At 35.5% G+C, this 27,250-nt stretch overlaps 6 protein-coding genes, 1 long non-coding RNA gene and 1 other non-coding gene across 15 annotated transcripts; 5 read left to right on the top strand and 3 right to left on the bottom strand.

The window, feature by feature from the left end:
- Nucleotides 1-4,619: 4,619 nt before the first annotated feature.
- Taf12 (TATA-box binding protein associated factor 12) lies at nucleotides 4,620-5,890 on the top strand. Of its 2 annotated transcripts, none has more exons than XM_090156847.1 (5): nucleotides 4,620-4,726; nucleotides 4,874-5,080; nucleotides 5,386-5,463; nucleotides 5,536-5,739; nucleotides 5,799-5,890. In XM_090156847.1, exons 2-5 carry the CDS (start codon nucleotides 4,994-4,996, stop codon nucleotides 5,835-5,837), a joined length of 408 nt encoding a protein of 135 aa, XP_090012973.1. In that variant the 5' UTR covers nucleotides 4,620-4,726; nucleotides 4,874-4,993; the 3' UTR covers nucleotides 5,838-5,890. The 2 variants fall into 2 exon arrangements, with proteins under 2 accessions (XP_090012973.1, XP_090012974.1); XM_090156848.1 differs by having other exon boundaries at nucleotides 4,629-4,726; nucleotides 4,844-5,080.
- On the bottom strand, nucleotides 5,877-7,462 carry Non3 (Ribosome production factor 2-like protein Non3). Its single transcript, XM_090156846.1, has 6 exons — nucleotides 7,294-7,462; nucleotides 7,037-7,169; nucleotides 6,935-6,972; nucleotides 6,575-6,873; nucleotides 6,265-6,512; nucleotides 5,877-6,206 (listed from the first exon to the last, which is right to left on the bottom strand). Exons 1-6 carry the CDS (start codon nucleotides 7,314-7,316, stop codon nucleotides 5,898-5,900), a joined length of 1,050 nt encoding a protein of 349 aa, XP_090012972.1. The 5' UTR covers nucleotides 7,317-7,462; the 3' UTR covers nucleotides 5,877-5,897.
- Nucleotides 7,463-7,620: 158 nt separating this feature from the next.
- On the top strand, nucleotides 7,621-13,340 carry LOC149931676 (DDB1- and CUL4-associated factor 6-like). Its single transcript, XM_090156845.1, has 17 exons — nucleotides 7,621-7,911; nucleotides 8,321-8,382; nucleotides 8,449-8,541; nucleotides 8,601-8,678; nucleotides 8,748-8,966; nucleotides 9,026-9,161; nucleotides 9,224-9,384; nucleotides 9,471-9,536; nucleotides 9,614-9,833; nucleotides 10,355-10,547; nucleotides 10,611-10,772; nucleotides 10,828-11,265; nucleotides 11,334-11,556; nucleotides 11,628-11,784; nucleotides 12,558-12,646; nucleotides 12,711-12,819; nucleotides 13,002-13,340. The coding sequence occupies exons 1-17, from the start codon at nucleotides 7,815-7,817 to the stop codon at nucleotides 13,064-13,066; spliced, it is 2,568 nt and encodes an 855-aa protein (XP_090012971.1). The 5' UTR covers nucleotides 7,621-7,814; the 3' UTR covers nucleotides 13,067-13,340.
- Nucleotides 13,341-13,357: 17 nt separating this feature from the next.
- Nucleotides 13,358-14,291, bottom strand: Dlc90F (dynein light chain 90F). The gene is made up of 4 exons (XM_090156849.1): nucleotides 14,063-14,291; nucleotides 13,738-13,899; nucleotides 13,593-13,670; nucleotides 13,358-13,535 (listed from the first exon to the last, which is right to left on the bottom strand). Exons 1-4 carry the CDS (start codon nucleotides 14,091-14,093, stop codon nucleotides 13,465-13,467), a joined length of 342 nt encoding a protein of 113 aa, XP_090012975.1. The 5' UTR covers nucleotides 14,094-14,291; the 3' UTR covers nucleotides 13,358-13,464.
- A 29-nt stretch (nucleotides 14,292-14,320) lies between these two features.
- On the top strand, nucleotides 14,321-14,393 carry TRNAA-AGC (transfer RNA alanine (anticodon AGC)). Its single transcript has one exon. It is a non-coding gene; the product is annotated as a tRNA-Ala (tRNA).
- A 570-nt stretch (nucleotides 14,394-14,963) lies between these two features.
- Nucleotides 14,964-20,059, top strand: adp (WD and tetratricopeptide repeats 1). Of its 3 annotated transcripts, none has more exons than XM_090155224.1 (14): nucleotides 14,964-15,453; nucleotides 15,547-15,642; nucleotides 15,709-15,792; nucleotides 15,851-15,897; nucleotides 15,965-16,076; nucleotides 16,146-16,345; nucleotides 16,412-16,728; nucleotides 16,790-17,026; nucleotides 17,092-17,164; nucleotides 17,229-17,396; nucleotides 17,462-17,697; nucleotides 17,759-18,014; nucleotides 18,909-19,101; nucleotides 19,169-20,059. In XM_090155224.1, the coding sequence occupies exons 2-14, from the start codon at nucleotides 15,577-15,579 to the stop codon at nucleotides 19,358-19,360; spliced, it is 2,181 nt and encodes a 726-aa protein (XP_090011350.1). In that variant the 5' UTR covers nucleotides 14,964-15,453; nucleotides 15,547-15,576; the 3' UTR covers nucleotides 19,361-20,059. The 3 variants fall into 3 exon arrangements, with proteins under 3 accessions (XP_090011350.1, XP_090011348.1, XP_090011351.1); XM_090155222.1 differs by having other exon boundaries at nucleotides 15,544-15,642; XM_090155225.1 differs by having other exon boundaries at nucleotides 14,964-15,468; nucleotides 15,544-15,642.
- Nucleotides 20,060-20,092: 33 nt separating this feature from the next.
- LOC149931672 (proteasomal ATPase-associated factor 1-like) lies at nucleotides 20,093-22,120 on the bottom strand. The gene is made up of 9 exons (XM_090155226.1): nucleotides 21,956-22,120; nucleotides 21,736-21,889; nucleotides 21,580-21,669; nucleotides 21,419-21,514; nucleotides 21,210-21,360; nucleotides 20,842-21,146; nucleotides 20,664-20,782; nucleotides 20,509-20,603; nucleotides 20,093-20,317 (listed from the first exon to the last, which is right to left on the bottom strand). Exons 1-9 carry the CDS (start codon nucleotides 22,039-22,041, stop codon nucleotides 20,151-20,153), a joined length of 1,263 nt encoding a protein of 420 aa, XP_090011352.1. The 5' UTR covers nucleotides 22,042-22,120; the 3' UTR covers nucleotides 20,093-20,150.
- Nucleotides 22,121-22,572: 452 nt separating this feature from the next.
- On the top strand, nucleotides 22,573-24,511 carry LOC149931671 (uncharacterized). 5 transcript variants are annotated; one of them, XR_016472769.1, is made up of 5 exons: nucleotides 22,573-22,672; nucleotides 23,111-23,154; nucleotides 23,219-23,449; nucleotides 23,530-23,735; nucleotides 23,829-24,511. It is a non-coding gene; the product is annotated as an uncharacterized LOC149931671 (long non-coding RNA). The 5 variants fall into 5 exon arrangements; XR_016472771.1 differs by having other exon boundaries at nucleotides 23,111-23,159; nucleotides 23,295-23,449; XR_016472772.1 differs by lacking the exon at nucleotides 22,573-22,672 and having other exon boundaries at nucleotides 22,941-23,154; nucleotides 23,262-23,449.
- Nucleotides 24,512-27,250: the final 2,739 nt, after the last annotated feature.

Here is a 27,250-nt window from a genome sequence, read left to right as displayed (position 1 = left end):
AGTTCGTGGGGAACTGAGTCGAAGGCCTTTCAGAAGTCCAGGAAAACGATATCAACCCTCGTTGCTCTCTCAAGCCCAGATGTCCAGTCCTCAACGCAGCACAGCAGCTGGGTTTCTGTGCTGAAACCAGACTGGAAACCATGTTGGTACGGACGAATTTTGGTCGTGCCTGTGGAGATGGGCTGTGATATCGGATGCTCCAATTTGCTCATCTGCCGTTAACACCTGGGAGAGTAAGGCAATCGGCCGGTACTCGGCCGTGTCAGTCAGGTCACCTCCCTTTGGGACCGGAGTAACGTTGGCAGTAATCCAGTCATCGAGGAGGACTCCAGTGTCGTACGAGTGCTGGAAGAGTTGAGTGAGAGGTTTAGCCAGGGCTGTAGCGCAGTGGCGAAGCACGATAGCTGGTATACCGTCAGGCCGAGGAGCTTTGAAGTAATTGACTTTAGCGAAGAGTTTGTGCACTCCGGTTGCAGAGAAGACGATAGGAGGAATGGTCGGCGCTCGAGACGGTAGGAGGGGAACCGTACCAAAAATATGAGCTGGGAAGGTTTTTAAGAATGGCTTAGCCAGTAAGGAGACCTTGTCAGCGGCAGAGGAGTACGCCATACCAACGAGTTTAAGTTCCGGGATCCCCGTGGTGTTGCTTTTTTTCGGGCCACAAGCTTTGAAAACCATCGATGGTTTTCGGCGAGATCTGAGGCAACTTGATCGAGGTGGTGGGTGCGCGCTGCCCTGAGTGCGTACTTAATTTTTGCCCGGTGCTACTTGAAGTTCAGGAAGTTAGAACTCGAAGGGTACGAACGTGTCCGATTGTACCTCCGTTTCGTTATTCGAATTAAACGTCGAAGGGAGGAGCCGACCCAAGAAAGGTTGGGGCGGGAGAAGATCTTTTTAAGAAGTACATGGCGCTGGATAGCGTCAGTCAGGGCAGTCTTTAGGGAAGTTCAAGCATTTTGGACTGAGACGTGGGAACTCAGGTCGAGGGTGGAGACGCATCAAAGTTCGCAAGCTTGAAGTTCAACACAGAACGTGGCGTATGACGGGTAGGTAGTTTGACCGCCGGAATGTCGAAGTAGAGTAAATCTTGGTCACCGAGACCAGGGAGATGCGCCATGGTGCCGACGAGAGAGGGATTCGAAATAAACACGAGGTCGAGCACGTTTTCTCCCGAGTCATTATCTCTTGGTGTTTACTGACACATTGGGTCAAGTTTGCTGCTAATGAATGGTGAATGAAGCTTGTGGCTTCCGTGCTGGGACTGGTCATCGACTGCCAAAGTTTAAAAAAAGTTGTACTATATTTGGATCGTGGGATAAATATTATACAAATTAGTATCGTTAGCTAAGTTGTTGGTATTGTTTAAATTTGGGCAACAAATTGTGCTAATTTGTTAATGCCGAAATATTTTTAGGACGGATCATAGAAATCGGATAACAAACTAGAACGCTTAATCGAATGGCTGACAAGGTACCGATTAGATTCCTGGCTAAAACGACAGTAACGCCATCTGCGCTGCCTCTAGAGGCGCGTTCGCGCGTAACTTGGTTAAAAGTTTTCCCCCACCCCATTGAAATTAATGTAAAGTTGGCGATAATTAAACGTTAATTAACCTACCAAATGATATAAGAAATATTCCACTGACAATTTTTCCCGTTTATATGAACTGAAATGTAATATAAAATCGTCTTGAAAAATCGTTTATCGCTTTACAACATTCAAAAATAATATTTTTCCCGCACCATGTAGATAACCGAACATCTACTCGTCTAGGTAAAGTTTGTGTTGTCAACACGCGTATTAGAAAGCAAAATGATATTTTAGAATGTAGGTTGTAATTCGGAACGATATTAATACTTTTCACGAATTTTGTTTCATAACTTTCATCCATTGGTTCGTTCAGAATGTATCTTCAAAGTAGACGAAAATTTTAAGGCGCTGAATCTTGCCCAGTCTTAAGCCTCGGTTTAATCTACTGCGTATTTTGAAACGGAAAAACCCGATTACTATCGTTAAATCTTGGTTAAATGATGGCGAACGCTCCTTGTAATAAGAAACAAATAACGAAATACGTTCTAAGCTTATTTAACGCCAAAAATTTCACGTATTTCGTTATTTGTTTCGTATTAAAAATATCATATTATTAATCCAAGTTTTAACGATAGTAATCAGGTTTTTCCGTTTCAAAATACGCAGTAGATTAAACCGAGGCTTAAGACTGGGAAAGATTCACCGCCTTAAAATTTTCGTCTACTTCAAAGAATAATTCTGAACGAACCAATGGATGAAAAGTTATGAAACTAGCTTTTAAATAAACCTTGAAACTTATTTAAAGTTATATTTATAACTCACTGATGACCAAATTCGCGAAAAGTATTAATATCGTTCCGAATTACAACCTACTTTCTAAAATCTCATTTTGCTTTCTAATACGCGCGTTGACAACGCAAACTTTACCTAGACGAGCAGATGTTTGATTATCTACATGGCGCATTAAAAATATTATTTTTGAATGTTATAAAGCAATAAGCGATTTTTTAAGACGATTTTATATTACATTTAAGTTCATATAAACGGGAAAATTTGTATGTTGAATATTTCTTATATCATTTGGTAGGTTGATTCGCTCGCGTTCTACATGTCGAACAGTCTCATCGGTGTCGTGTTTTCTTTTCAAAGCATTGATACTGGTCTTTTGGATTTATTCTTTACGGAAATCAATATGAACTTAAATTGAAGTGACCCATTATTCCGACTTTCCTACCATTTTGTCTCACACAACCTTCACAATGGAGTGCTTTCAATTCGAAACTCACGACGTCACCAATGTAATTTGCCTATTGATAAAAAACGGTAACTGTCATGGCGACCACTATTATCACTACAGCTGTGACGTTGCAAGTTTTCAAAATCATATAAGACGAAAGCACTCTATAGCTTCATTTTCAAGCGATTTATTGCAAAAATAACAAGAGTTAGCTGGGTGGTAAATTTTAAACGCGGTTACATGAAGAGCGGCGGATGCGTTTTAAGTCGACGAAGGCGCAAAATTGTAAGACGCGTTTCGGGTGCAACGTTAAAACCGCGAATACGACACAACGATTGCTCGTATGCAAAATGTTCATAGAACATTTTTTGTGGGAAATAGCCGGACCCTAATGTTCATAATCGGGTTTATAGCCGTACATACAATACTAACGTAGATATTCGCGATAAACCATTACTGTGCACCGGTTTCCCCCATAACCATTGCTCGTAAAACAACTATTTCTAACAGTAACCTGAGAAAAGATATGTTTTTGTTTGAATAATTACTCCTAAAATATTTAATTATTTAATTTTGAACCATTCTTCATTTTTTATTAAAAAAAACTAGCTTTCTATGATTCGAAAGAAACGCGTTTTCTAGTGCGTTCTTAGCGATTGGAAATTATGGTAAAAAGAAAACTATTTGTAACACTAACCTGTGAAAAGATGTTTTCTTACACGATTTGATTACGCAGTTTTGAGCCATTCTTCAACTTTAATTAAACATAAGTTACTTTAAAGATTTAAAAAAAACCGCGTTAGCGTCGAGCTAAAGTCGGCCATTTAATTTAAGGCGAAATAGAGTGTTAGTTCACCAGTTTGGCACCGATGGCGTAACTTTCGTTGCCAGCCAAACGAAAAGCATGGGCCAAAGGCAGGGTTTTTTAAAAGTTCTAATCGGAACCCGCGACAAAATTTCAAAAATCGTTCTAGTTTGTTATCCGATTTCTATGGGACGGATAGGCTACTTTTAAATACGTTTTGGGTGATAATCCGAGAACTGACCTGGCAACCCTGTCCTTATTTCCCAAATCAGTGTTGCCAATGAGTGGGAAATTTTCCTTTTTGTGGTAAGTTTCGTCAGGGAGGGAAAAAGGGGAATTTTTGTCAAAATACTCATATTTTGCGGGAATTTTGAAGGGACAATCTACTAACCCTTCTGCCATCGTAACATTAACTGCATTACGTATTTGTACCCTCTCGATGATTCTGATTACCTCTGAAAGGAGGCATAGCGGTAGTTTTTGGTAGGGAATAGTCACATGACATCATTCATTTCATTAAATGATATGGTTTTTTTTAAATATTTATATAATTTCATTAAACATATTAAATATTTGGTCGCTCCTGAAATATTGTGCCTGTTTTCCGAGGAGTTTTCATGAATGCAATGGGGTTGTGGTTATTGAGGGAATTTTGACCCAAAAAGGAAAACTTTTACGTTCTTAGAGGAAAATATTACTTTCAAAACTTGGCATCACTGTCCCAAATCCCAATTCAATGCTCTTGGAGCCTCTTGCCCATAGAGGGAAGATTACCGCGTTAAGGGACCCCTGTTTTTAACCGGGAAAATTCATCCCCCCCCCTACGCATGAATGAAAGTGGAGATGGGCAGAATTTGCAACGCCATCTATCCTTTCTTTGTTTATAGCAAATGACAGTTGATTTTCCAAAAAGAATAATGTATTTCATTTCACCGCGCGTCGATGGCGCCACGTAATCTGCCCATCTCATGGCTTCCTACATTAAGGGGGTCGGCACTCACGGTCAACTTCACCAGATACAATAGTGCCTCTATTTCTTTTCTATCTCTATGCTCTTGCCCAGGATTTATTGTTTGGGTTTTTTTTAGATTATTTTAAATTTCGATATTTTAGTATTAGTCAAATTGCAAGGGAGAAAACCCTTTTTTATTTTTGTAAGTATGCTGTTATACGACTTTATGTAATATTCTGCATAACTATGAGTTTAAAACTTGGTTATTTTAATTTATTTATGTCTTGAGACTTTAAGCCTTGGTTCTGCATTTACGTAGATTGTGGATTTCGAACATTATTAATTACAGTTGTTCAGGCTGGCTTCCAATACACAAGATATAAGCTACACTAGTGGCAATACCAACAATGTTACTTCCGCTGGGTTAAATACAGTTAGTTCTATCAGTGTCAATACAACAAACGTTAGCATGGCAAGTCATAATATTAAGAATGTTACTGGAATGTCAGCTAGCCTCCCTCAAACTAATGTTCCTGCAACACATGATTCCATGCAGGTAAAATAAAGTACTTAAATTTCAACTAATGGCGTTTTCCATTGGAGTCCTCTGAGCGCTCCTAAATATGAAACGTTTTCCATTGGGACAAAAAGGGCAACTCCAAAAAGGAGGCACGTCTTCCATTGGCCCCAACTCGAGGGACGGGGCAACCAAAAAAGAGCAATTTTTAAGCAAAGTGACTCCGAGAAAAATTCGTTCCGTGGTAGAGTGATGACATAGAAGGCCAATCCGGATCACGCTTGGAGCAGTCCCAATGGAAAACGCCATTACAAAAGATGGTTTAACAATAAAAATCATTTCAGATGTTGAACAAACAAAGACTCCAAGATTTAGTTCGGGAAGTTGATCAAAATGAACAGTTAGATGATGATGTTGAAGAAGTTAGTTTGACGTATAACACAGAAAAAAAAACCCTTCAACTACATAACATTTATAGCTTTTTCCTTCTTAAGCTCCTCCTTCAAATGGCAGATGACTTCATTGAGAATGTAGTTAACAGCTCGTGTCTATTAGCTAAACATCGTAAATCTAACACATTGGAAGTTAAAGATGTACAACTAACTTTAGAAAGAAATTGGAACATGTGGATTCCAGGATTTGGGTCTGATGAACTACGACCCTATAAACGATCTTCAACGACCGAAGCTCATAAACAAGTTAGTCAGATTATTACATTATCTTCAAAATTAGGTTTTAATTTATGTATATATTTTAGCGTATGGCACTCATTCGCAAGACTTTGAAGAAATACTAATTATTTTTACTTTTGCTCTTTAATATTAAAAAACACAAATTTCTATGTAAAAATTTGTTTTTATTCAAATTTCGCCCGTTTTACAGATTTAGGCTGATCGAGTCTTTGCCTTTTCTTTCCTATTTCTATACCTTTCTTTTTATTACTGAAAACCTTCGACCTTCCTCCTTTAGGACTGACAGTATTTGCTCCAGTTACAGATGGCTTGTTTTGTTTGGACTTCTTTCGTATTTCCTTCTTTTCAGCCACTGATTTCCTCAACCCTTTCATCTTTCTTGTTTGCAAGCGATTATAATCTTGTCGGGCCATGTGTATACGTCCCATCGTAGAGCCCAAAGGATTTCTTTTAACATTCTTTACTTTCTTGGGCTGAAAAAATAATTTGTAGTGGAACCTTTAAATGTGGCTTTTTTTTAGGATAATTTACTTTAAGTTGTTTTGGTTGTTTCCTGGCAAGTTTGAATAAGCTATCCGAAGCTAGTTTGTTTCTTCTCAGTGTTAAATCCATACGGGGACCAATTTCTTCCAACTCTATTCTTGGCAGTTTAGTACCGGATTTTTTCAATAATACTTTGAAACTCCTAAAGTATATTTTCCCTTCATTAACGGTTATTTGAATTACATGTTCTAATCCTTGCAATCTAATTGCATCCACCTTTGGTCCCCTGAAGAAATCTACATTATAAACGAGTATATTAATTTTCTTCATAAGTCACAAACAGGTGGCCAATAAATACCAAGAAAAAAGTTTTTAATCCTCTGATAGGTTTTATCATTTTCAAACTGTTCTCCCAAAAAAATTATCATTGGTTTGAGACCACTCGCAACTTTGGGTACTTTAAACTCGGAAATGGGTTTGAAATTTTCAACCCCGAATTCCATCATGTCCAAAATGTGATTGTCAAACATTCGACCAAAAACTATATTGTGGGGTCTTTTCTTGTTGTGAGAAGTGAAGACAAATAATGAAGAATCATTCTTCTGAGCGAAGAATTCCAAGGATGTCTGGTCTTCAAAAGGTTTCAGGTCATTTTTTCTAGGTAATTAAATTATTTTAAAATAGGAACAGCATTACAACAACCAATGAATGATAATACTTGTTAAACAAAACAGAGTTTCCATGCTTAAGTTTATTCTGAAATCAACTGTTTTATTAGAAATTATACATTTAAATTCAAAATCAATCTCACTTGACTTACAAGGTCTTTTGCAGCTTGAAGCACTTGATTACTAGATTTAGCACCACGAATAAAGATGGTACTTTTAACATCTTCCTCTAATTTTGGCTCTCTGCTTTCTAAAAATCTTTTTCCTTTTCGTGTTTTGGGTTTCCTATAATGCAAATAAATAATTATTAAAATGCAGATCCTAAGGCTTGGTTTGTTCCGATTCTGTGTAACCTAGCATTTAAAAATAAAGCATATTTAGCAATTTTTTTGTTTAAAATTGAACTTACACAACCCGCTGTAACAGTGGCATTTTGAAGATATTTAACAATTTAGTTATAAATATGATATTAAATTTATAACTCAAATTCAACTTATGCCAGGTAACACTTGGCAACCAGCATGGATGGTGCAGCGAGCCCGACGAATGCGTTAACTTTGCGACGTACTTAGTAGATAATTCCGAAATCTGTAGTAAAAATATTTCTATAAATTTTCCTTACATTATTTTAAGAACCAATCAGCATGCCGCTATGCAGTATATTTAGTACTTTAGTGTGAGCAATTTCCCTTCTTTGCGCTCCCAAAACAGTCTGACATTTAGCCTTAAGTTTGAAGAGGAGAAGACAGAGAAGCTAAAAGGAAGGGATTTTATACGTCTGAAGCGGTTTGTCGTTTGTTATAGTACCGAATTATATGAAATGTAATAATAGATTTTTGACTGACGTCCAAAAATGTTTAGATAATGTCACAATAAGGCTAAATCGCAAAGCTTGAAGTTTAAAGTAATTTTAAAACTAGGCTTAGAGCTATGCCAATGCGCAATAACAGAACTATCCATGATTGTATTACAAAAGATTTGCCTTATGGATTCATAACACCTTACAAATTGTTTGACACTGCTAAAGGTAATTACTAAAAGACAATATTTTTAGAAAATAAAAAAAACTTTATTCCTTCACCCTTGGAATGCTACAAATCTTAGAGGTAAAGCCAAATATCTTATTAGTTAAATTCATGACCCATTGGCCTTCTCTTTTTGCAAACAATACATTCCACACATAGTGTCATCTCATCTCCAGTATCCCTTTTAATTTTTTTATACCTTTATATTGAAGGTAATTGGAGATTAGACTATATAGATGTTTTATACTGTTGGCTAGTCTCTTTGAAGATTCCTAAAATCCCAAAAGTGACAAGACTCCCGTCTTAAGTCATTTTTGCTTTAAGCTATTCTATCCCTCAATTATAACAAAAAAAAAATTTTTTTTTTTTATTATAATAATTATAACTATATGTATATTCCCATATTATCAGATAGCTTGTCATTAGTGCAACGTCTTAGTTTGCAAAGAAAACTAGCAGTCCACTCAGGATGTGTAAGAACTATTTATCATACTTTTTCACCAGAAATTGGCAGTAATAATTTTAATTGTTATATCCAGGTAAATTCAGTTTGTTGGAATGAAAGAGGCGATTACATTCTTTCAGGATCAGATGATCAGCATTTATGCATAACCCATGGATATAACTATGAGGTTATAGACCTTTATAAATATGAATTGCAACTATGAAACTAACACTATTCAATCTTCAGATATCCAGCTCCTTGCAGACTGGTCACAGAGCCAATATATTTAGCGCCCGGTTTTTACCTAATACTTCAGACAATCATGTACTAGCTTTACAATTATAGTTTGAAAACTACAATTTTTTTCTAATACTTGTGAGTCTTGTTCCTTAGGTCATTTCTTGTTCAGGAGATGGAATTGTCATATTCTCAGATATTCAGAGACCAGAGACTAGTTTTTCAAACATGTTCAACTGTCATTTTGGAACAGCCTACGAGATCATGACAGTTCCCAATGATTCTCACACTTTTCTCTCTTGCGGAGAAGATAAAACCGTTCGATGGTTTGATTTACGGATTAAAAATAGCTGCTCCAAGGAAGACTGCAAAGAAGTAATGATGATTAAATATGACATAGAGGATTTTAACTTTATATTAATTTTTCTTATAAGGACATCCTAATTAATTGTCGATGTGCAGTAACTACTCTTGCTGTCTCACCCAACACACCTTACCACCTGGCTGTTGGATGTGCGGATTCATCTGTTCGAATATTTGACCGACGGATGCTTGGTACCAGATCTACTGGTACCAATTTTTTTAGGAATTCCTAGAGGCTTTCAGTTCAAAAAACCCCTGTGCCTTTTTAGGTAGTTACACGGGAAGCGGCATCCAAGCCATGGTGTCAAGATTTACTGTGCCTGAATTTGAGGGAAACGCTCATCGCATTACGTCTTTGGCTTATGCTCCTGATGGAGCAGAAATTTTAGTCAGCTATTCATCGGACTACATTTACCTTTTTGATGTTAAAGTAATTTAATTTACTAAAATTATTATTTAAGTTTGAATGATGTGCTTTTCTGTTAAATGAAATTTTTATTGCTCTAATTTTTTTAGGATGATAGAAATTCAGTACCCAAAATCATCAAAGGTAACAAAATAGGCATAGGCTCAAGTTCCAATGTAAGTTTAATCATTTTCTACTAGTGTTTTATAATTGCTTGCTGGTTACATGTAAAATAATTACTTTTTACCTCAAGGGACGTTGTAAATCCTCGGAAAAACCCTCAATGAAGCGCCTTCGTGTTAGAGGAGATTGGTCTGACACTGGTCCCAAGGCTAGACCCGAAAGTGAAGCTGCGGGTGCCAGGGAACCTAGTTCACGCTCTCTGCATACAAGTTTATTGCAACGCATGTCTGATGTTCTCACTCGAATGTTTAATAATAGTGGCACATCTAATGCTGGAGCGCCTGCATTTGGTATTAGCATAATAATATATTAAGGTCATCTTAAGTAAAGGGCCCTATCTTAAAGATATTGCCAAGTGAGAAGAAATTAACTGTTTCATGTTAGTATAGTGGGGCCAACTTTATTTCTACTCAAGTCTAGTTCACAAATTAGAGATGATGGTTTCTAATAGTCAATTTACATTCAGATTCAATAATTCATCATGATTTTGCCTTGCGTAATTGTTAATTTTAACTGTGTTCCATTTTTCAACAAGCCTTGACCACTCGTTAAAGTTTCTTGGTCACCATTATCGTTAATAGGTTTATTTTTGTTGATAATTGTTTAGCATGGCTTGTGCACGATCATGATGCATTGCTCATCATTTTGGGTATTTCCAAGTTGGGAGTAAAGCCAGTAGATGTTGCTGCTTTAAAATATTTTCACAAATAAGTGCTCCTAACAAAAAAGATAAACCTTTACCAAGGGGACCTAATGATAAGCTTACGATATTATATATAATAATGATAATAATTCCTTTTCCATTATTTAGGCGAAGTACAAGAAGTATTAAATGAATCTGGAAGCCTAAATAGCCTGGAAATAAGCAATCCTGAAGTAAGGGAGGCTCCTATATTGGGTGCCGAAGGTGAATCTGTACTGGAAAGTTCTAGTCCAGCTATGCCTTCTCAGTCCATGCCTGAAGTGGCACCGTTATATAACAATAACATTGATTCTGAATCAAAGTATAACAAACATCAGTCAAAAGTTTTGTAAAATTTTTTAATTGCATGTATGTTTTTATTCAGTGTATATTGTAGGCTCGGTACGTCTCCTGAAAGTCCTGCCCAGTCCTTAAAAACTGAAAATTCCACAGACGCCACTCAGCAGGAAGAAATTCAAGAATCAGCCTCGGTTGATCAATCCTTAAAGAAAATGAAGAAAGACCTCACAACGTGTACCAAAGAAATGTAACCTTTAAATAATGATAAGGATATTTTAAGATTTTAACAATATATTTTTTAGGGGTGCTAGTGAACCGGTTTTTAATCTGACCTTTAGTGGTCATGGTGTACAGAGTGGAGTCATTTCGATAGATAATGTAGCAGGAAGTTCGGGGACTTCTTTGCCTGCCATGCCTGATGATGACTCTGCATCATCTAGCTCAGATGATTCAATCAGTGATAAGAAACGGGAATCCAAAGACATTTCTTCCTCTTCTCCAGTTGCAAACGCTGCATCTTCCATCGATAAATCGAAAAAAGGATTGGCCGACGCGTCATTCTCGGAAGCTTCCAGCTCATCTGTACAACTGCCTGACTTTGAGGAAGAACCTGGGGCATCTGAGGATTCTCTGGATTTTGAAGCTCCTTCTGCGTCACCTCACAGAGAAAGCTTGCTGTGGGACGTTGACCATACCACAAGCGATGATGACGATGATGAAAGTGACCAGCCTTTAAAAAGGTATAGGATTGTTTATATTAATCTTGATGGTTTTTCAGAAATAATGCTATGTATTTTCCTTTGTTTAGCTCTAATCGGGAGAGACTGAGAGCTGCATTGGGGTCAAGTTCTTCAGAACGCTCGAGAAGTCCCAAAGAAGGCGTACGTTCATTATACCATTCTTTTAAAAAGGAAGCATCTACCTCATCCGAGTATTCGACTAAAGAACAAAGTTCTGCCAGCCATTTGTCAAGTGTTCCGTTACCTCGAGTTAAAAGAAAGTATACTGGGCATCGAAATGCCCGAACAATGGTAATGTTTTTAATTGAACTCATTTTGGAAATTAAAAAAATAATTATAAATTTATCATCATTTCTACTTAGATAAAAGAGGCAACATTTTGGGGTAATAGATTTATCATGAGCGGTTCCGACTGTGGTCATATATTTGTTTGGGACAGAGATACAACTAAGTTAGTCATGATCTTGGAAGCTGATCATCATGTTGTCAACTGTTTACAACCTCATCCATTTGATCCAAGTAAGTACTGTAATTTGGAATTTAGTAAGCTAAGTTATTGGACAGGTTTTATTTATAAGTGCTATTATTCAAATGGGGAGGAGGTAGTTATGTTTAGTTTCTAAAGTGGCTGAAGTGCCGCTGAAGCCACACGTCTTAGTTATTTTTGCCTTGTGCCATCTCTAAACGATGGAGACTACTAAGGGAAAAACAATGTAATAAATCGTATGGAGAGAGGGCAAGGCCAATATAAGACATAAATAACCCCAATTCTGAGGGTGGGGCTTCCCCAACCCTTAAGTGACTTACGAAACCTAACTCTCCACCCATTCTCTACTCCTGCTGACTTCATTTCAAATAGGAAAATAAGTATAAATGTGGATTACTTTTAAAGTTTGATTAATAACTCTGATACTTGATATTTATTTTTTATTTGAATTTTTAGTAGGAAATTCAAATAATCGGTAACATAATCTGTGAAATCGATTAACCGAATAAAAAAATCATTTTTGAGTAATGAATGAATCGATAATTGAAATTATCAAATACTTCATAAGCCCTCAAAACAAATTTCAAACTGATTTAGTTTTTTTCAAAAAACAGTATGAAAATAATTGAGTGGTTGAAATAGTCAGCCTTCTTGAGTCCATTGTCGCTACTAGCTCAACCTTGTAATACCATTCAAAACACTACCTAATTATATGCCTCCCGCGCGACCTAGTGGCCGTAACCATTAATAATAATTAAATTTCATTAAGACGCTAAATTTTGCAATTTTTTCTTTATTTTGCTAGTATTAGCTTCCAGTGGTATCGACTACGACGTTAAATTGTGGTCACCCTTGAGGGAAGAGCCGTTTTTTGATGAGCACAGAGCTAATGAGGTAAATATTTTACCCCCTTTTATATGACTGTGGAGATATTAAATTTAGTAATGTGGGTATTTAGATTATAAAAAGAAACGAAGTAATGTTAGAAGAAACGAAGGACACAATTACAGTGCCTGCTTCGTTCATGATTAGAATGTTGGCTTCTCTGAATCACATTAGATCATCTGGTAATACCCATTCTTAATTTTTCAAGTCTTATTGTCCACCCTCTTTTAATATAAATATAAGCAAAATTATCTGTAACCTCCGTAACCCCTATTTTGAAAAATTAAAACTTTTATGCACAAGATTGTGAAATCCCTAATTAGCGTGGCCCCTACTATTTTGAACCAGTTTTTAATATCTGCAGGCGGAGCTAGTGTTTGGAGGAGAATTGCGAGGGAAGCACGAGGCGACCCGTCTGATCCTCAGTAATTTTTATTGGAATCTTATAAAATATACAACTTCCTATACATAGATTTCAAATAACCATTGTCTTTTACAATGTCAAAATCCCCCTTTCCCCATATTTAGTTTGTTTTATTTTGCCAAAGGCAACTTTTCTCTTCATTATTTATTCAATAATAAATAACCAGAGCGTTTTTCTTAAAATACTGATATAGGTTTTTAAAAGAAAAGTGTAAAATTTGTACTTTCAAATGATGGTACAATTCTAAAATGATTTATTTAAAAAAATATTTAAAATTTCCTCATGAAGTTTCGAGTTAAATAAAAAAACCTTGATACCTTAAATTTGAAATTTTATCATAATATTAAAGACACTGAATACAAGGCAAAGCGAAGTTCATAAATATTGTGGATGAAGATTTTTATTACATGGCTAATCCAAAAACGGAAACTATGCAGTACATAGTTTTATTTTCCCATCTAACTGTACAGCTACCTGTAACGATTAAAAATGTAAGTTTATCTTTTAGAAGCACTGATTGAGTGTTTTTACCATCAGTAGAATTGTCCCAAAAACATGAACTAGCTGTGTGTAATCCAGCTCCATTTTTCTGCATTATAACACAAGTAACTAAATGAAATTAAGAAGTTAGGAACTGCTGTAAATTTTACTGTATACAAGCCTACAATTTCCTTACCAATATACTTAAAAGGTTTGTTCAGTTTTGTGAGATTAGCTAGAATAGTTTCAACAATTGAATTTGTCCATTGGTTGACTTTTGCATGTTGGTATGCGTTGCCTCCGATGGTTCCTTCAACTGACTCTTTGATTATTGGGCCAACTTCATCTACTACAAATACTGGCTAAAAGAATACACAATTTCAAAAGTAAGAAAAATAAATGTAACGAAATAAACATTGTAATTTGACAAAAAGCTGATCATCATTGACTTTCCGCATTGAATAGGCCCATTTTAAACAGTTGTAAGACTAGTGCAAGTTAACAATTTCCAAATTATTTACTTGCCTCTTCAGAAGATGGAAATTCATCCATTTGGCATAAGACAAATTTAATATAGTAACAAAAAAATATTATATTAAATTTTACTTTTAAATAAATTTATTGGGACTTTTAATTTAGAACAGCGCCCTTGGCCTATCTCTTCGAATACTCTACGACGATAGGAGGTGCATGATTGCCATTGATTGGTGTAAAAAAATGTTTCTTGGCGATCAAGAAAATAAGATTCAAATTGACTATTAACACCGAGAAAGTACATGGGGGGCGTAGCTCAGATGGTAGAGCGCTCGCTTAGCATGCGAGAGGTACCGGGATCGATGCCCGGCGCCTCCACACTTTTGAATTTAACTTTCGATATTTGATATCTTTCTTGATTGTTATTTTTCAAAAATAATTTTATAGTTGAAACCCTTTTTTCCCCCTATATTTCCTGGTGTTTAATTAGAGCGTCCGTCCTCTAGATGGCGACATTATTTACTTTGTATCCACATAATTTTAAACCTTAAATTTGTTTATTTAAATGCAAGTTTGGCGTATGAGGCAATTCAAACTGTTAAAACCTCTTATAATTATTTTCTAAGTTGCTTCCTTTAATGGACCGTTATTTCCACTCTATATACTTCCGGATTTGAGACTTGAGCTCCGTATGGGTGAACTTGACGTTTGTCACGCATTCACCAGCCTTAGGGGCGGGCGAGTTTTGTACATTCGAGAGTTTCGAGTACGCCTGTCAGCTGATCTGTTATATATTCGACACTTTTTTTACTGAAGAGCGAAATAATATTCTATATCGATAGGAGAATTTCTTTGTGTGCGATTTGGCCCCTCCTCCTCCAAAGCTTATTACCAGAGAGGGTAAAGTCGCTTCGCTATAGCGAAGCGACTTTACCCTCTCTGTTATTACCAGCATCCAATGGTAGTTTTACTTATATTAGTAGAAACTATTTCGGAGATGTGTCGGAAGTTTAGCTCCAACCTGCAACAAGTTTCTGTTCAATGACCTTACAGTAGGCCTACTTTTTTTACCATGGATTTTATGTCTGTTGAAAACAAATATTTGAAATTACGATCTAACGAACCTTAAATGTTGGGAAATGTGATAGATAAAAGTTTTAAAGTTATTATTTAGTGCGGTGTTTTTAAAATACCTTTGTGCTAAGCCTAGTCCTAGTGCCAGGTTCTTAAAATTAGTTGTTAAAAATTCTCAAGTAAATAGCTATACTAACATTTTCGTCGTTAACGTCTTATTTTGAAAGTCGTATTTATCCCTGGTGCTATTTTGGCTTCAGTTCAGTTTCAGCCAAGTGCATTTGCATAATGCTCTTAAAAGTATTTTCGAAGATATAGAGCTTGTCCTCAGGAGTCTTGTATCTTGGGACCTGGTTTTTTAAATGTAGGGCAAAATTTGGTTAGCGGTTTTGATCTGGTTTAGTGTAGTTTTGGAGTTTTTAATTTAAAAGTGAACTTATTTTCTAAATTAAAGTAGCTGTCCTAAACACAAAATGATTGTCTAAACATGAGTATAACGGCACCTATGGCCTGTGAAAATGTCATCCACTCGCTGAAGAGCAGGGAAATTAATGTAAGCATTTGGTGTAACAGCTTGCTAGTTACTTATATCAATGAACATTCTCAAAATTATTCTTAGGAAAGAAATAATGTTCCATTTGAGCGTAATCTTCATGTAAATGATAGTATGGTTATGAGATTAGGGTTGGAGAAAGAACTTGTTGTAAGTAAAAATTTGTCAGAATATTAATGAAATTATTAAAAAAAATAATTTATGAAAGGGTCACACTGGTTGTGTAAATTGTCTTGAATGGAATGAAACGGGCAAGTAAGTGTAAATTTAAACCCACTTTTTCAAAGTGTTCAACTTCATTTTAATTTGAAAATTTTCTAAGCATTCTGGCTAGTGGATCAGATGACATTCAGATAATACTCTGGGATCCATTTAAGCATAAAAAATTACACAGTATTCAAAGTGGTCACCATGGGAACATATTCTCGGTTAAGGTATTCTATTCTTATTTTTCTAGACCATAGTTTTTAAAACTTAATAAACTAAGTGTATATTTTCCAAAGTTCATGCCAAAGTCAAATGATAGCATTATTATAAGTGGGGCGGCTGATTATCACATTCGTGTCCATGATATTGGAAATTCAGGAGCCAGCCACGAAACAACTATGGTATGCAGCTGTCACTCAAACCGAGTAAAACGATTGGCAGTGGCCCCAAATGTTCCTTGCATGTTTTGGAGTGCTGCGGAGGATGGATACATTATGTAATACACCTTAAAAACCTTAGAAACCTTTTTTATAATTCATCAACTCTTTGGTTTTATTATCAGGCAATATGATCTTCGAGCCCATCACCACTGTTCCAGTGGCTGCAATAATGTTCTTATTAACTTAAATAACCACATTGGACGTAACGCTGAAGCAAAATGCGTTGCTATAAATCCACTCAGACCCGAATTATTAGCCGTGGGTGCTAACGATCCATATGTCCGTCTTTACGATAGAAGAATGATCTCTACCACTTCCATTAAGTACCCTGGTGATCACGCCCCCCGTTCACCCTGGGAACGTCAAAATTATATGGCATCTTATTCAGAACCCGAAGATGATAACTTGCCACCTGGCTGTGTTAACTACTTCGTTGCTGGTTCGTTTTTGCCTTAATAAATTGTAATGTTTCAATTGTAATTTTTTGGTTTTTTAAATAGGCCATTTACCCATCAAGCAGACTGATTTTAAAAAACGATATCGAACCCTAGCCTCTACTTATTTAGCATTCAGTCCCGATGGTTCAGAGATTGTGGCGAACTTGGGCGGAGAGCAAATTTACCTTTTCAATATAAACAAGCCAAACAAGCCCAAAACGTTTGACTTATTCCACAAGCTTGTGGAATCTGGAAGTCATACCTCTAACGGGTATTCGACAACGAATGGGTTTTGCAAAGGTTAAAACTCAAAATTGTTTTTGTTACCTTCAACTGCCTTAATAATCTCATTATGTTTTCCGAAGATGGTCTATCTATTAATGGGTACAAAAATGGAACAAATGGAGTAACTACCTCTCAAAACCCCAAGTCATATCGGTGAATCTATTCTTTTAAGTGCTATCCTAATTTTAAATTTAGCTTAATGTTATCTCATTTATAGACGTAAGCTACCTACCCGGGTAGAGTTGATCAAAGCGAAGGCCAATGAAAGTTTTGGAATGCAGAATTATGCATTAGCAATTAGTCTTTATAATCAAGCTCTTGCCATATGCCCCGACGCAGCTGTTATTTATGGCAACAGGGCTGCCGCGCTTATGAAAAGAGGCTGGTATGAGAATTTCTCATTTTTAGATAGATTAAATATGAAATAAAACAATTTTTGTCATTCTAAAGGGATGGTGACATTTACGCAGCGCTTAGGGATTCTTTTACGGCTGTTAAACTTGATCCGGAGTATGGCAAAGCGTATTTTAGATTAGCTTCCTGTTTGTACGAATTGAGATGGAATCAAGAAGCTTCCGAGTGTTTACAGCTCTACAAAACGAAATTTCCTGATTTGGCTAACAGTCGCACTTGCGAGGTTTTAGAAAGAGATATTAAAGCTGCCATCTTTTCGAGAAATGATCATGGTTGGTTTTTTAGCAGTTCCTTTGTGGGAAATTTGATTTTAATCGATTGTTGGTGATTAAGATACGGAAGATGGCAACAAATCTGATTCTCAAGGTTCGAGTTCTACTTCATCCTCTTCAACAACCACCGGCGGAGGTGAAGGAGGGAGTAGTGGGGGTGAGCGAGGGGGAAATCCACCTTCTAACCCTAGGTGCTGCAAATCTCCATTATCCGAGCAGGAAAAAGCTTGGAGAGCCTTAGCTTATGACTACTCAACTAGGTACTGTGGCCATTGCAATACGACTACAGATATAAAAGAAGCAAATTTCTTTGGCAGGTTTGTTGAATCTTTCAATTCAATTTTTACATAAATGATTTAAAATCTTACTGTTATAGAATAAAAGTATATATTTTTTTAATTTTTTTCCAATGCTACATGTTTTGATGCATATCTGCATCATCTTAGTGTGTTAGAAGATGCATCTAAACATGTAGTGCCCTTAACCTTATAAATCTGTTAGTTATCTTACACAAGTTAAATTACCACTGAGAGTCAAATCTTAATCAGGGTTGACTGGATTAAACCACCCTGGTTTAAATCTTAGTTTAAACCAAGTGGTTTTTTAACTTAAAATTATTCCTAAATGTTTGTACATTTTCTTACTGAAATGAAACCCGATCCGTCATCGTGTACCCTTCTTCATCCATCCTATATTTAACTTTAATATTATCTACTGTTTTTCGATAAGAATCTTTATTTTTCATTATGGTTTTTCCTATATTTTCCTTTAAATCACTTCAAAATTTCCTTATTTTTCTATAAAATTTCGAGGCATTTTCCTGGTTACCCAGCATTTATACAAAATGAATATGTGCATGGTTTAATCTAGGCTTATTTTTTATTACTCATTAATTTTTAGTTAATTGGTAATATGTATGCACGGTTAAACATAAGCAAAAAATAGATTAAAGGTAAAGTAAAGCAGTGTTTAAAAAAACCTGATTTAAACCAAAAAAAAACCCTGTTTGTATTATTATTTTTTTGAAAGGGGTGGAAAGCCGCGCACTTCGACCCTGTTCTTTTCCTCATTGTGGTAGTGTATGTATGCAGGGAGAGATCTATGTAGATTTGATATCTTTTCTTATGCATAGCAAGCACTAGGCAAACATTTCTACTTAATTGTTTAATTCTTTGCTTCTAATTTTCTTTTTCTGTTATGACCTTTGATAGTGCCAGTCAGTATATAATAGCTGGGTCTGATGATGGCTCATTCTTTATGTGGAATCGAGAAACTACTAATATAGTTCGTGTATTACGTGGTGATGATGCAATTGTAAATTGTTTGCAACCACATCCTAGCACTTGTTTGCTTGCCACTAGTGGAATCGATCCAGTTGTTAGATTGTGGAGTCCTAGACCAGAAGTAAATCTTTTGAATATCTTTTATATTTTTTTCACGTAATTGTAACTTGAGGTATAACATTTGTTAGGATGGATCTCTAGATGATCGTGAGGTGCTGGATAGCGAAGATGCTGCGGTTGCTAATCAAAAACGTATGAACGCTGATCCGCTTGAAGTTATGCTCATGAATATGGGGTATCGAATTCCCGGTATATTAGATGGCGAGGATATTGATACGGAAAGTAGGGAAACAAACGTGGTGCAATGCAGAACTAGCTAGTTCCGTCTCTCCCCTTATTGTTTCAAAATGAACGAAGAACCCCTCCTATAAGTAGACTATAATTTTTTTTGGCCTTCGGACAAAATTGTGGCAACATCTATCACAGTCGAGAATTTACTGAATATTGTCCATAAATAATATAAATAGAAGTATATTTATCCAAAGATGAGGATTATTGTTTTAAGAATTTCCTAGGTTACACAGATTATTTATTTACGATTAAAGTATTTTTCTTCAATATAAAAATAATTTATGAATAGATTTTAATTTCTTACAAATTTATCAATTAAATCGCTGCAACTTCTGTAGCACCATAACTAGGAGACCTTGAAGTATCTAAAAAGAGTATTTATTATTTTTAAATAGCTCTAAAGATTTGTAGTATACTTGATCCTACATTTCATTTTTGGGTAAATATACTGGTTTCAAGAGGTTATTTTCTCTCACTCTCTCTCTAATCCTTGTTAGTTGAGATTTGTTTTTTTTTTGGTAAAAAGGAACATTGTTTTAGTATTTAGGGCGGGCTTGTACATAAGAAAGTCTTATTTTACTGTAAAATTGATTTTGATAAACTGTAAGTTTTGACCATTTTACAGAAAGGGACACTGTAAAAAAGTATTTTCTAATTTGAGCAGTGTATTTGTGTGGTGGTACTAATCTTCAGCTATCATTCTTTAGTTTTCTTGTTAATCGCAAAAATCTTTTAAAAGAAATTTTAAAACAAATAAACAGTTCATACTGGATTTTTTTTAAATTATCACTGTACAATGCAAAACACATTTAAAATACATCAAAACGGTATGTCGGCAATTTTATATACACGTATAATAGAATCTCTGCAGCCTGTGAAAATGAAATGAGAGTTAGTTGTGACGCAATTTATAGGGTCACAATCTGGGCCTGTCAATTCAAAATGACAATCAGATTCTTTATTATAGAACGTACAACTTCCATCCGCTAGAAATTAAGAATAAATTAAGAAAATATTAGCCAACAACGTAATTTAACCAATTAGGATTTTGAGGTCAAACTAGTGATGGTCAAAAACCATCATGAATTCTGTAGTGTTTACCAATATTACAATTTAACCAAGTCTAAATTATGAATTGGTAATCAAATCTCACTATAATGAATGTGGCTAATATTACCTCGGGCTGCAAAAAATCCTTCTCTAAATTTTGTTAAATTCAACACTGCAGATTTTGAATCTGTCCATTGCATGCTTAATCCACATAATAAAGAGCTGTCAAAGATAAATTAACATTAGTCCATAAGAATTTTACGGATAAAGCTTGATTATTACTTTTGGTCTTCGTATAACTTCAAAAGGTACAAATTACCATCTTGAGTACCGCAAATTATTTCTTCTTTACTTAGAAATGTGCAACAATTAATGGGAGATTCCAGTTTAAACCCAAAAACCTGAGACCAATGATACAGTTAATATAATTCAAAGCGCATAATCAATAGCATGGTTTTACATTTTTTTTACTCCTTAATCCAAAACCTTTCACGTTTCCAGATTCGTCCCCTGTTATTAACATACGTCCTTCCGTTAATACTTCCCTTTCACTAGGCGGTTGATCAGGCTCTCCCAAATTAAAATCAACAGCATGGACAGCAACACAGTTTAATTGAATGCAAAAAGCATGGTGGCTAGGATCACCGTTAGGTTTATAGATATGAAGATTTGAGCTCTGCCCACAGTCCCACAAACATGCTGTCCCGTCTTTAGAAACTGATACAACGTTCCTTCCTCTTTCGACAATTGCAAGGTCAGTTATTGCTGCCAACAATTTTAAAAACTTTTATAATCTCTATTTTGCCCTACACTCTAGCTTCATATTACCAGCTGTATGTCCTTTAAGAGTTACTGGACATTGTCCATTTTCAGCAGACCAAATTTTTAGTTGCATATCTGACCCAGCTGAAAGAATTACTAGCCCTGAAGGAAAAAATCTTGTAGAATAGACATCCCAAAGATGACCTTCTAATTCCCTCTGTTAAATTAAGCAGTTAAGTTAAATGTTGTCTTAGTAATTAATATGAAATACTAACTCTAATTGTTCCTTCTTCCGTATCCCATATGCGTAACTTATTATCAGAACAAGCTGATACACCAAGCCCTCCGTCAGAAACGCTTAGCGATAAAATCTAACAAAATTATATGAAAATACATTTTTCAGGCAATTCAAATTGCAAGGTAATTAATTTCTCACGCTGTGTTTGTGAATCATACTAAATATTTTATGAGGAGCCAAGAAAGTGTAATTGCAGTTTGGGTCTTTGTGAATAATGTTAATCCAGTTCTGTTATATAGAATAATCCTTTAATTTTTAATTATCGGTAAAATATTATTTAACTTTGAAACGTACATGAGCGTAACCAACAACTTCAAAGCCATCTGATGCTTCTACTTTATTTGTGGTTAGTTGTTCTCCCCTGGTAGTTATTTTGCTGGCAATTGAACCATGTTTACCATTACAACCAACTTCTTGACAAGTAACCCATGCTTTTCCATCTGGTTCCCTTAATTATAATCGTTAAAAATTATTTAAACATAACCAGAAAACTTCCCAAGAATTTTTACTGTACCGTAATACAATACTCCAGTCACACTGAATTATAATACGAGGACTCCTAAATGTAAAATTATCCGCATTATTTGATCTAGGTGTCATCTTTTTTAGTTATGGCAGAGAGTGTAAAGTCGCTTCGCTACAGAGAGGCGCCTCTTCCTATCTCCGTAATGTTAAAATTTCGTGGTACGTTTTTTCCCCATGAGAGCGTTGAAGAAGCAGACGATGGTGTTTGCAATTCCCGGACACACGATGGCACTGTAAAATTGCTTATCAAAGAAAAATAAATTTTGCTCTCAGACTCAGTAGGTTAAAGTTGAATTCAGCTCAGTCAGCTGTGATGTTGAATTATTTTAACTATTTAAGTAAAACAGTTGATTTCGTAAGAAATATAAAAAGTAAGTACAAGAAAAATCCCTCCCTATTTCATTTCAATATTAACAATTATACTTTTTTAATATATCAAAAGAAATTCGTGGAATCTAAAGTGGAATATTGTATGGGCTGGCCAAATCTTAATTAAATATACCAAAACCATGGTAAAACATTGGTGTTTTGAATAGCAGCGGTGAATTAAATATTCTGAAATATAATTAAGAACATTTTCTTTTAGAAGGTTTGGACTTTTAATGGCTTTGAAAATGTCTAAATCTTCGTCAGTGAATTGTCCTTTACCTTGCAAAACCCAATGGTTATCATAATTGGACAAATCTTCATCATGTTCCAGGAGCTGGTACTTTAAACGAGTCTGTTTAAAATAAAGTCATCCAAATTGTCAATTCAATATGAATCTGATGGTTTTAAGAGGCTATTGACTGATGCAGCTCTGTATGCTGCCTGGTATTGTTGAGGATTTGGATGATCTCAATTAGCCTTTTATGTTTACATAGAGCCGTGTAGCGGCCAAAGGGAGAAGCTCATAAATTACTGGATTTTCGTCTGCTAAGCAGACTATTTTCCTTGATAAGAGACCAAAGCGTCTGCTTAGCAGATGAAAATCCAGTAGTTTTTAAGCTTCTCGCTATGGCTGCTACGTGGCTCTATGTAAACCTAAAAGGCTAATTGTCTCCTTATTGGCGAATGGAACCAAAGTAGTTTTCTAAAAATCTTGACTAATTCTTCCAGTTACTAAGAACTTAAAACCAAAATTATCCTTTATATCATTCCATAGGAGTAGCAAAGACTGAATTGATAGTTTCCACCCTTCAATACAAGGTAAGGTTTTATACCTACAGTTCTGAAGCTACCATGGATTAAACGTTTCCAATTTTTCTTTCAGCATTGGTATGTGGATGGATTGATCAGTCATTGCTCTCTTACAGTGTGTTTCATTGTTTAATGTCCTGCTATTGCAGCAATCAAAAAGGCCGTTCATGTGTAAGAGGAACTCTGCTGTGTATGTGCTTTCAATTGTTAACTCTCCTAATCCCAGTGAACAGGCCATTTGAATTAGAAACACTTTGTCTGCAAATTTGGGCAGCTAAACTGACTTTCATGTTAGAAAATGCTGGTAACTTGATATGTTTACGTTTCAGCTTGTGTGCTTTGAAACTTACCAATTTCTTGGTCTATTTTGAAAAAATGTTCTAGGACTGCCCAAGAAACTAGATTGCCTTCCACTATTATGGGATACCGTTTGAAAATGTTCCTCACACTTTTCAAGAGATGTGGAGGATCAATTTCAATGAATGGCTTTTTGGCTTTTCGACTGATATCCTAATACTTTTGAACAAATTTTGATTGCCGGTTCCTTGGTCACAGACTACAGCTTTGACAATAAGGCCAATACGTTTTAGGTGAGTTACGCAATCATGAAGCAATATCTTCAAAGTCTGTTCGGGACAAGCATCTTTTGTGAGGAAGTAACCAATTGGTGGTTTGAATTTCAGTTTTATGTCATTCACCATGAACACTAGGGCCTGATTTGCGTACTATTTTGACCTTCCATATGGACCGAAGTCTACGAAACCTTCAATGTTATCGCTTTCATTATTGTCAAAATGTTTAGTTGAATGGCTATAATTATGTTCAGTACAAATATATTTAAATGGAATAGAATTCAATAGATAGTTCTGGTTTTAAATTCATAGGAATTGACTTTATCCACTGTAAAAAAAATTTCATTTAAAGCTAGTGTTCATCATTGTGAATATTTTATATAAATTATCATTTTCTTCGTTGAATCGATTTTTGAGGGCATAATTTGGCATTTGTAGTGCTGCGTTTACCTTACACCAGATTGTAGTTGTAACATGATCTTCAGGTGCATTTTCATTTGCTACTATTTGAATTAATTATAAATGAACATTAGACAGTAAGAGACCATGGCGGGATATGTTTTTGCCTTCAGTTTACCTAGGGAAAACCGTGGTTTCATTGGAATTTTCCAAAAAAAATAGTGTAAGCCTGTTTTTGGTTTTGATATTCATAAAACAATCGTCAGTGAAATGAAGACCGCAAAATACGTGGTTAAAGTGTAAGTAATCTGTAGTTTTATTTTGGAGCTTTTCACTGTTTACATTTAGCAGTTACAATGCAGAACTATTAAGTTTTAAGAAATGTTAATGTATTAGGATAGGCTTATTAAATTAAAACGCGTATTCACCGGTCTTTATCCCTTGGAAACTAGAAAAAAAAAGACAGACGCGTGGTTACCTTTTTATTCGATTTACAATTTTTAGCCGAACAAGACATTTCAAAATAAATTAAACTCGCAAAAATACCAAAAACACTTCCTTTTTTGCGTCTTCTCAAACTCTAATCTAGCGCGCGCCGGAGATACTACTAGCGCCATCAAACGCCCGGGAATTGTGGACATTCTCGGTGAATAAAATCGTAAAACGGATTTTTTAAAGAGAGGCGCCTCTCTGTAGCGAAGCGACTTTACACTCTCTGGTTATGGTAGCGAAATTAAGCAAATTTGTTCGAACTTATATTTTCAAATCTAGCAAAGTGAAATATAGCGCCATCTGTGGTTGTGGAAACAGATGATTATGACATTTTTTGTTTTTTTTCTTCTGTTCTTTTAATGTTTCAAGATTCAAGATTTATTGCATAACCAACTTATTTATATTTCGAAAAAGAAAAAAAGATTTTTCGTGGTTCCAAAATCTCTTGACTGTGATCCTCATTCAAGAAAGATGTGTGCTAATCTGTTTACGCGAAGGGTCGTTGCTGTACAGAGTCTTGTAGATTTATTAATTTTTCTGATAATGTAGTGTCCATTTCCCTCGATCTATTTTATTCCTTTAACGATTGTAACATGATGAAATCCAAAACATGGAATCCTGATTTCAAATTAGATAAAATTATTTTCATGGTCAGAAAGGTGCCAAGATTCTTCCTTGGGGCAATTTACATTTCAACAATCTGGCAACCCATCCTTTCGATTCCTTTGTGACTTTGTGTGTACTGTATTTCTTGCCATTTCTCGGGAAGCCATTATTGGAAGTAGCAGTGTTAAAAATTACCTCCGAATTTCAACGCATTTTAAAATTTTAATATTTTATCTGTGAGAAGTGCGGATTTCTACCTCCTAGAGGTTTTAAGAAACCTTAATGCGCTCGCAGATTGTCGAAATAATATTACTTTGTTCTGAAAAAGAAGAACCGGAGAGTCCTAATTCCACCAAAGAAGAATGCTCCTTTCTTAAGCCTTACCGGCCGAAAGTCCTAGTTTGGAGGAGGGATAACAATATTCGTAGAAGAGTACATAACTATTCAATTATATTATTGAATTTAAAACGATGGTAATTGTCAGTAATGTCTTTACGGTTTATCTTTATTCAGTTGTGTGGTATAGGCCTAGTTTAATAGAAAATTCAGTCCTCATGGCTTAGTTCAAGATTTCTTTATTGACCGGTGAAATTACAACGCTTTTGCAACAGAGCGGCTCACCTAACCTGAGGGAGCACGGTCTATTGGCATATATCATATCACTTATTATCACAAATATCATATAATATATCATCCATATTTATACACAACTTTATATATATATAATATATATATATATATATATTATTTTGTGTGGGGTTATGTGTGTGGGTGTGTTTATGGCACTATTATTTCCAATTAAAAGGAAGCACCATTTCTAAACTTTCCTTAACTTAATACCTGATTTATTTTAAGTTCAATTACAGTTAAATGTTAATAATAGAAGTAGAAAACCTTATTTAAAAAGGGCAAGCCGTTTTAACATTTTACTGTTAATTACAAATACTTTGGGAAAATTCAATAACAGCAGAAGTTATTAACAAATAGGCCTAATGCAAAAACAAATAAAAAACTGAAATTTTCTTATGGATAGCAAGAACCGCAAGCCCATTCAAACGATTCTCAGACAATGGTATTTCTTAAATAGGTCTTTAAACGACGTAATTTAGAGAAGCTTCTCTCCACGCTACAGGAAGTAACTGGAACGTTACAAGAATTTTTAGAAGATATAGATATTTGGAACTAGCTGAGAAGCCCGCCTTACAGGCGGGCCCTCAGCTAGTGGTGTAGCGTCTTCGTCTGTTATTATAAGATGTCGGAATCGTATAAGACGCTACGTGAGTTTCGGGAGAGCTGTTCCGACTTTAACTCAAATGACCGACTGAAAAATCATTTGAATTCCCTGTACTATTATGACTATATTAACTAAAAACGCATCTGTTGAGAACAAACAGGTATTTAATAACACTTTTCGGTTATTGCAAACGGAGCTCCACTTTTCGGGAACTTACAAACTCTAATTATATTTCAAATCTAAAGATCGTTGGGTTTTCTTTTTATTAACGTTCGAAAGAGCGCGCGATTTAAAGGAGTGAATTTCAAATCACGCGTCTGACGCCGTTAATTTCCTTCAATATATATTACATATTCTGTTATACATATATACGCGAATACTATTTGATATAAATATACATGTGTTAAAATTATATTTTTTCTATACCAACAGATTTTGCTCTTTTTACATAATAAATTTTGACAGCGTTACATTTTTAAAATCAATAATACAAATAAATTTAATTATACTATTTAATGCGCGATAATTTTCAACAAGTGGTGTGTTTCGAGGCACCCTTTACCCCATAGTCGAACCTCCCCCTCAGTAAAGTCTCCTCCCCCTTTTTCCTAGGGGATAATTTCCATGGTACTCTTCTCCCCATAGTAGAACCAACCCAGTAAGGCCCTTTTCCCCATGTGATAATTACCGTGGTACCCCCTCCCCCTTTTCAAATGTGATAATTACCGTAGTACCCCCTACCCCTTTTTCCCCATGTTATAATTACCGTGGTACCCCCTCCACCCTTTTCAAATGTGATAAT

Source organism: Leiobunum rupestre, chromosome 8, assembly GCF_980474605.1.
Source record: "Leiobunum rupestre chromosome 8, qqLeiRupe1.1.hap1, whole genome shotgun sequence".
Classification (NCBI taxonomy): domain Eukaryota; kingdom Metazoa; phylum Arthropoda; class Arachnida; order Opiliones; family Sclerosomatidae; genus Leiobunum; species Leiobunum rupestre.
Note: the sequence above shows the minus strand (reverse complement) of the source record. Positions and strands in the feature narration are given on the sequence as shown.

What these genes read in the sequence shown, in the direction of transcription:
- Dlc90F (XM_090156849.1), bottom strand. Translation starts at nt 14,093, where the DNA reads ATGGATGAATTTCCATCTTCTGAAGAGGCAA. An exon ending in CAAACCTTTTAAGTATATTG is followed by an intron (nt 13,671 to 13,737) that starts GTAAGGAAATTG and finishes AATTTCATTTAG; the next exon opens with TTACTTGTGTTATAATGCAG. An exon ending in TTGGGACAATTCTACTGATG is followed by an intron (nt 13,536 to 13,592) that starts GTAAAAACACTC and finishes TAATCGTTACAG; the next exon opens with GTAGCTGTACAGTTAGATGG.
- Non3 (XM_090156846.1), bottom strand. Translation starts at nt 7,316, where the DNA reads ATGCCACTGTTACAGCGGGTTGT. An exon ending in AACTCTGTTTTGTTTAACAA is followed by an intron (nt 6,874 to 6,934) that starts GTATTATCATTC and finishes TTAATTACCTAG; the next exon opens with AAAAAATGACCTGAAACCTT. An exon ending in GATTAAAAACTTTTTTCTTG is followed by an intron (nt 6,513 to 6,574) that starts GTATTTATTGGC and finishes TTTATAATGTAG; the next exon opens with ATTTCTTCAGGGGACCAAAG.
- adp (XM_090155224.1), top strand. Translation starts at nt 15,577, where the DNA reads ATGAGTATAACGGCACCTATGGCCTGTGAAAATGTCATCCACTCGCTG. An exon ending in TGAAGAGCAGGGAAATTAAT is followed by an intron (nt 15,643 to 15,708) that starts GTAAGCATTTGG and finishes AATTATTCTTAG; the next exon opens with GAAAGAAATAATGTTCCATT. An exon ending in GAAGCAAATTTCTTTGGCAG is followed by an intron (nt 18,015 to 18,908) that starts GTTTGTTGAATC and finishes GACCTTTGATAG; the next exon opens with TGCCAGTCAGTATATAATAG.
- Taf12 (XM_090156847.1), top strand. Translation starts at nt 4,994, where the DNA reads ATGGCAAGTCATAATATTAAGAATGTTACTGGAATGTCAGCTAGCCTC. An exon ending in CAACACATGATTCCATGCAG is followed by an intron (nt 5,081 to 5,385) that starts GTAAAATAAAGT and finishes AAATCATTTCAG; the next exon opens with ATGTTGAACAAACAAAGACT. An exon ending in CGACCGAAGCTCATAAACAA is followed by an intron (nt 5,740 to 5,798) that starts GTTAGTCAGATT and finishes TATATATTTTAG; the next exon opens with CGTATGGCACTCATTCGCAA.
- LOC149931672 (XM_090155226.1), bottom strand. Translation starts at nt 22,041, where the DNA reads ATGACACCTAGATCAAATAATGCGGATAATTTTACATTTAGGAGTCCT. An exon ending in GTATGATTCACAAACACAGC is followed by an intron (nt 21,515 to 21,579) that starts GTGAGAAATTAA and finishes TAATTTTGTTAG; the next exon opens with ATTTTATCGCTAAGCGTTTC. An exon ending in TCTTAAAGGACATACAGCTG is followed by an intron (nt 21,147 to 21,209) that starts GTAATATGAAGC and finishes AATTGTTGGCAG; the next exon opens with CAATAACTGACCTTGCAATT.
- LOC149931676 (XM_090156845.1), top strand. Translation starts at nt 7,815, where the DNA reads ATGCCAATGCGCAATAACAGAACTATCCATGATTGTATTACAAAAGAT. An exon ending in TTTACCTTTTTGATGTTAAA is followed by an intron (nt 9,385 to 9,470) that starts GTAATTTAATTT and finishes TAATTTTTTTAG; the next exon opens with GATGATAGAAATTCAGTACC. An exon ending in AACATTGATTCTGAATCAAA is followed by an intron (nt 10,548 to 10,610) that starts GTATAACAAACA and finishes GTTTTTATTCAG; the next exon opens with TGTATATTGTAGGCTCGGTA.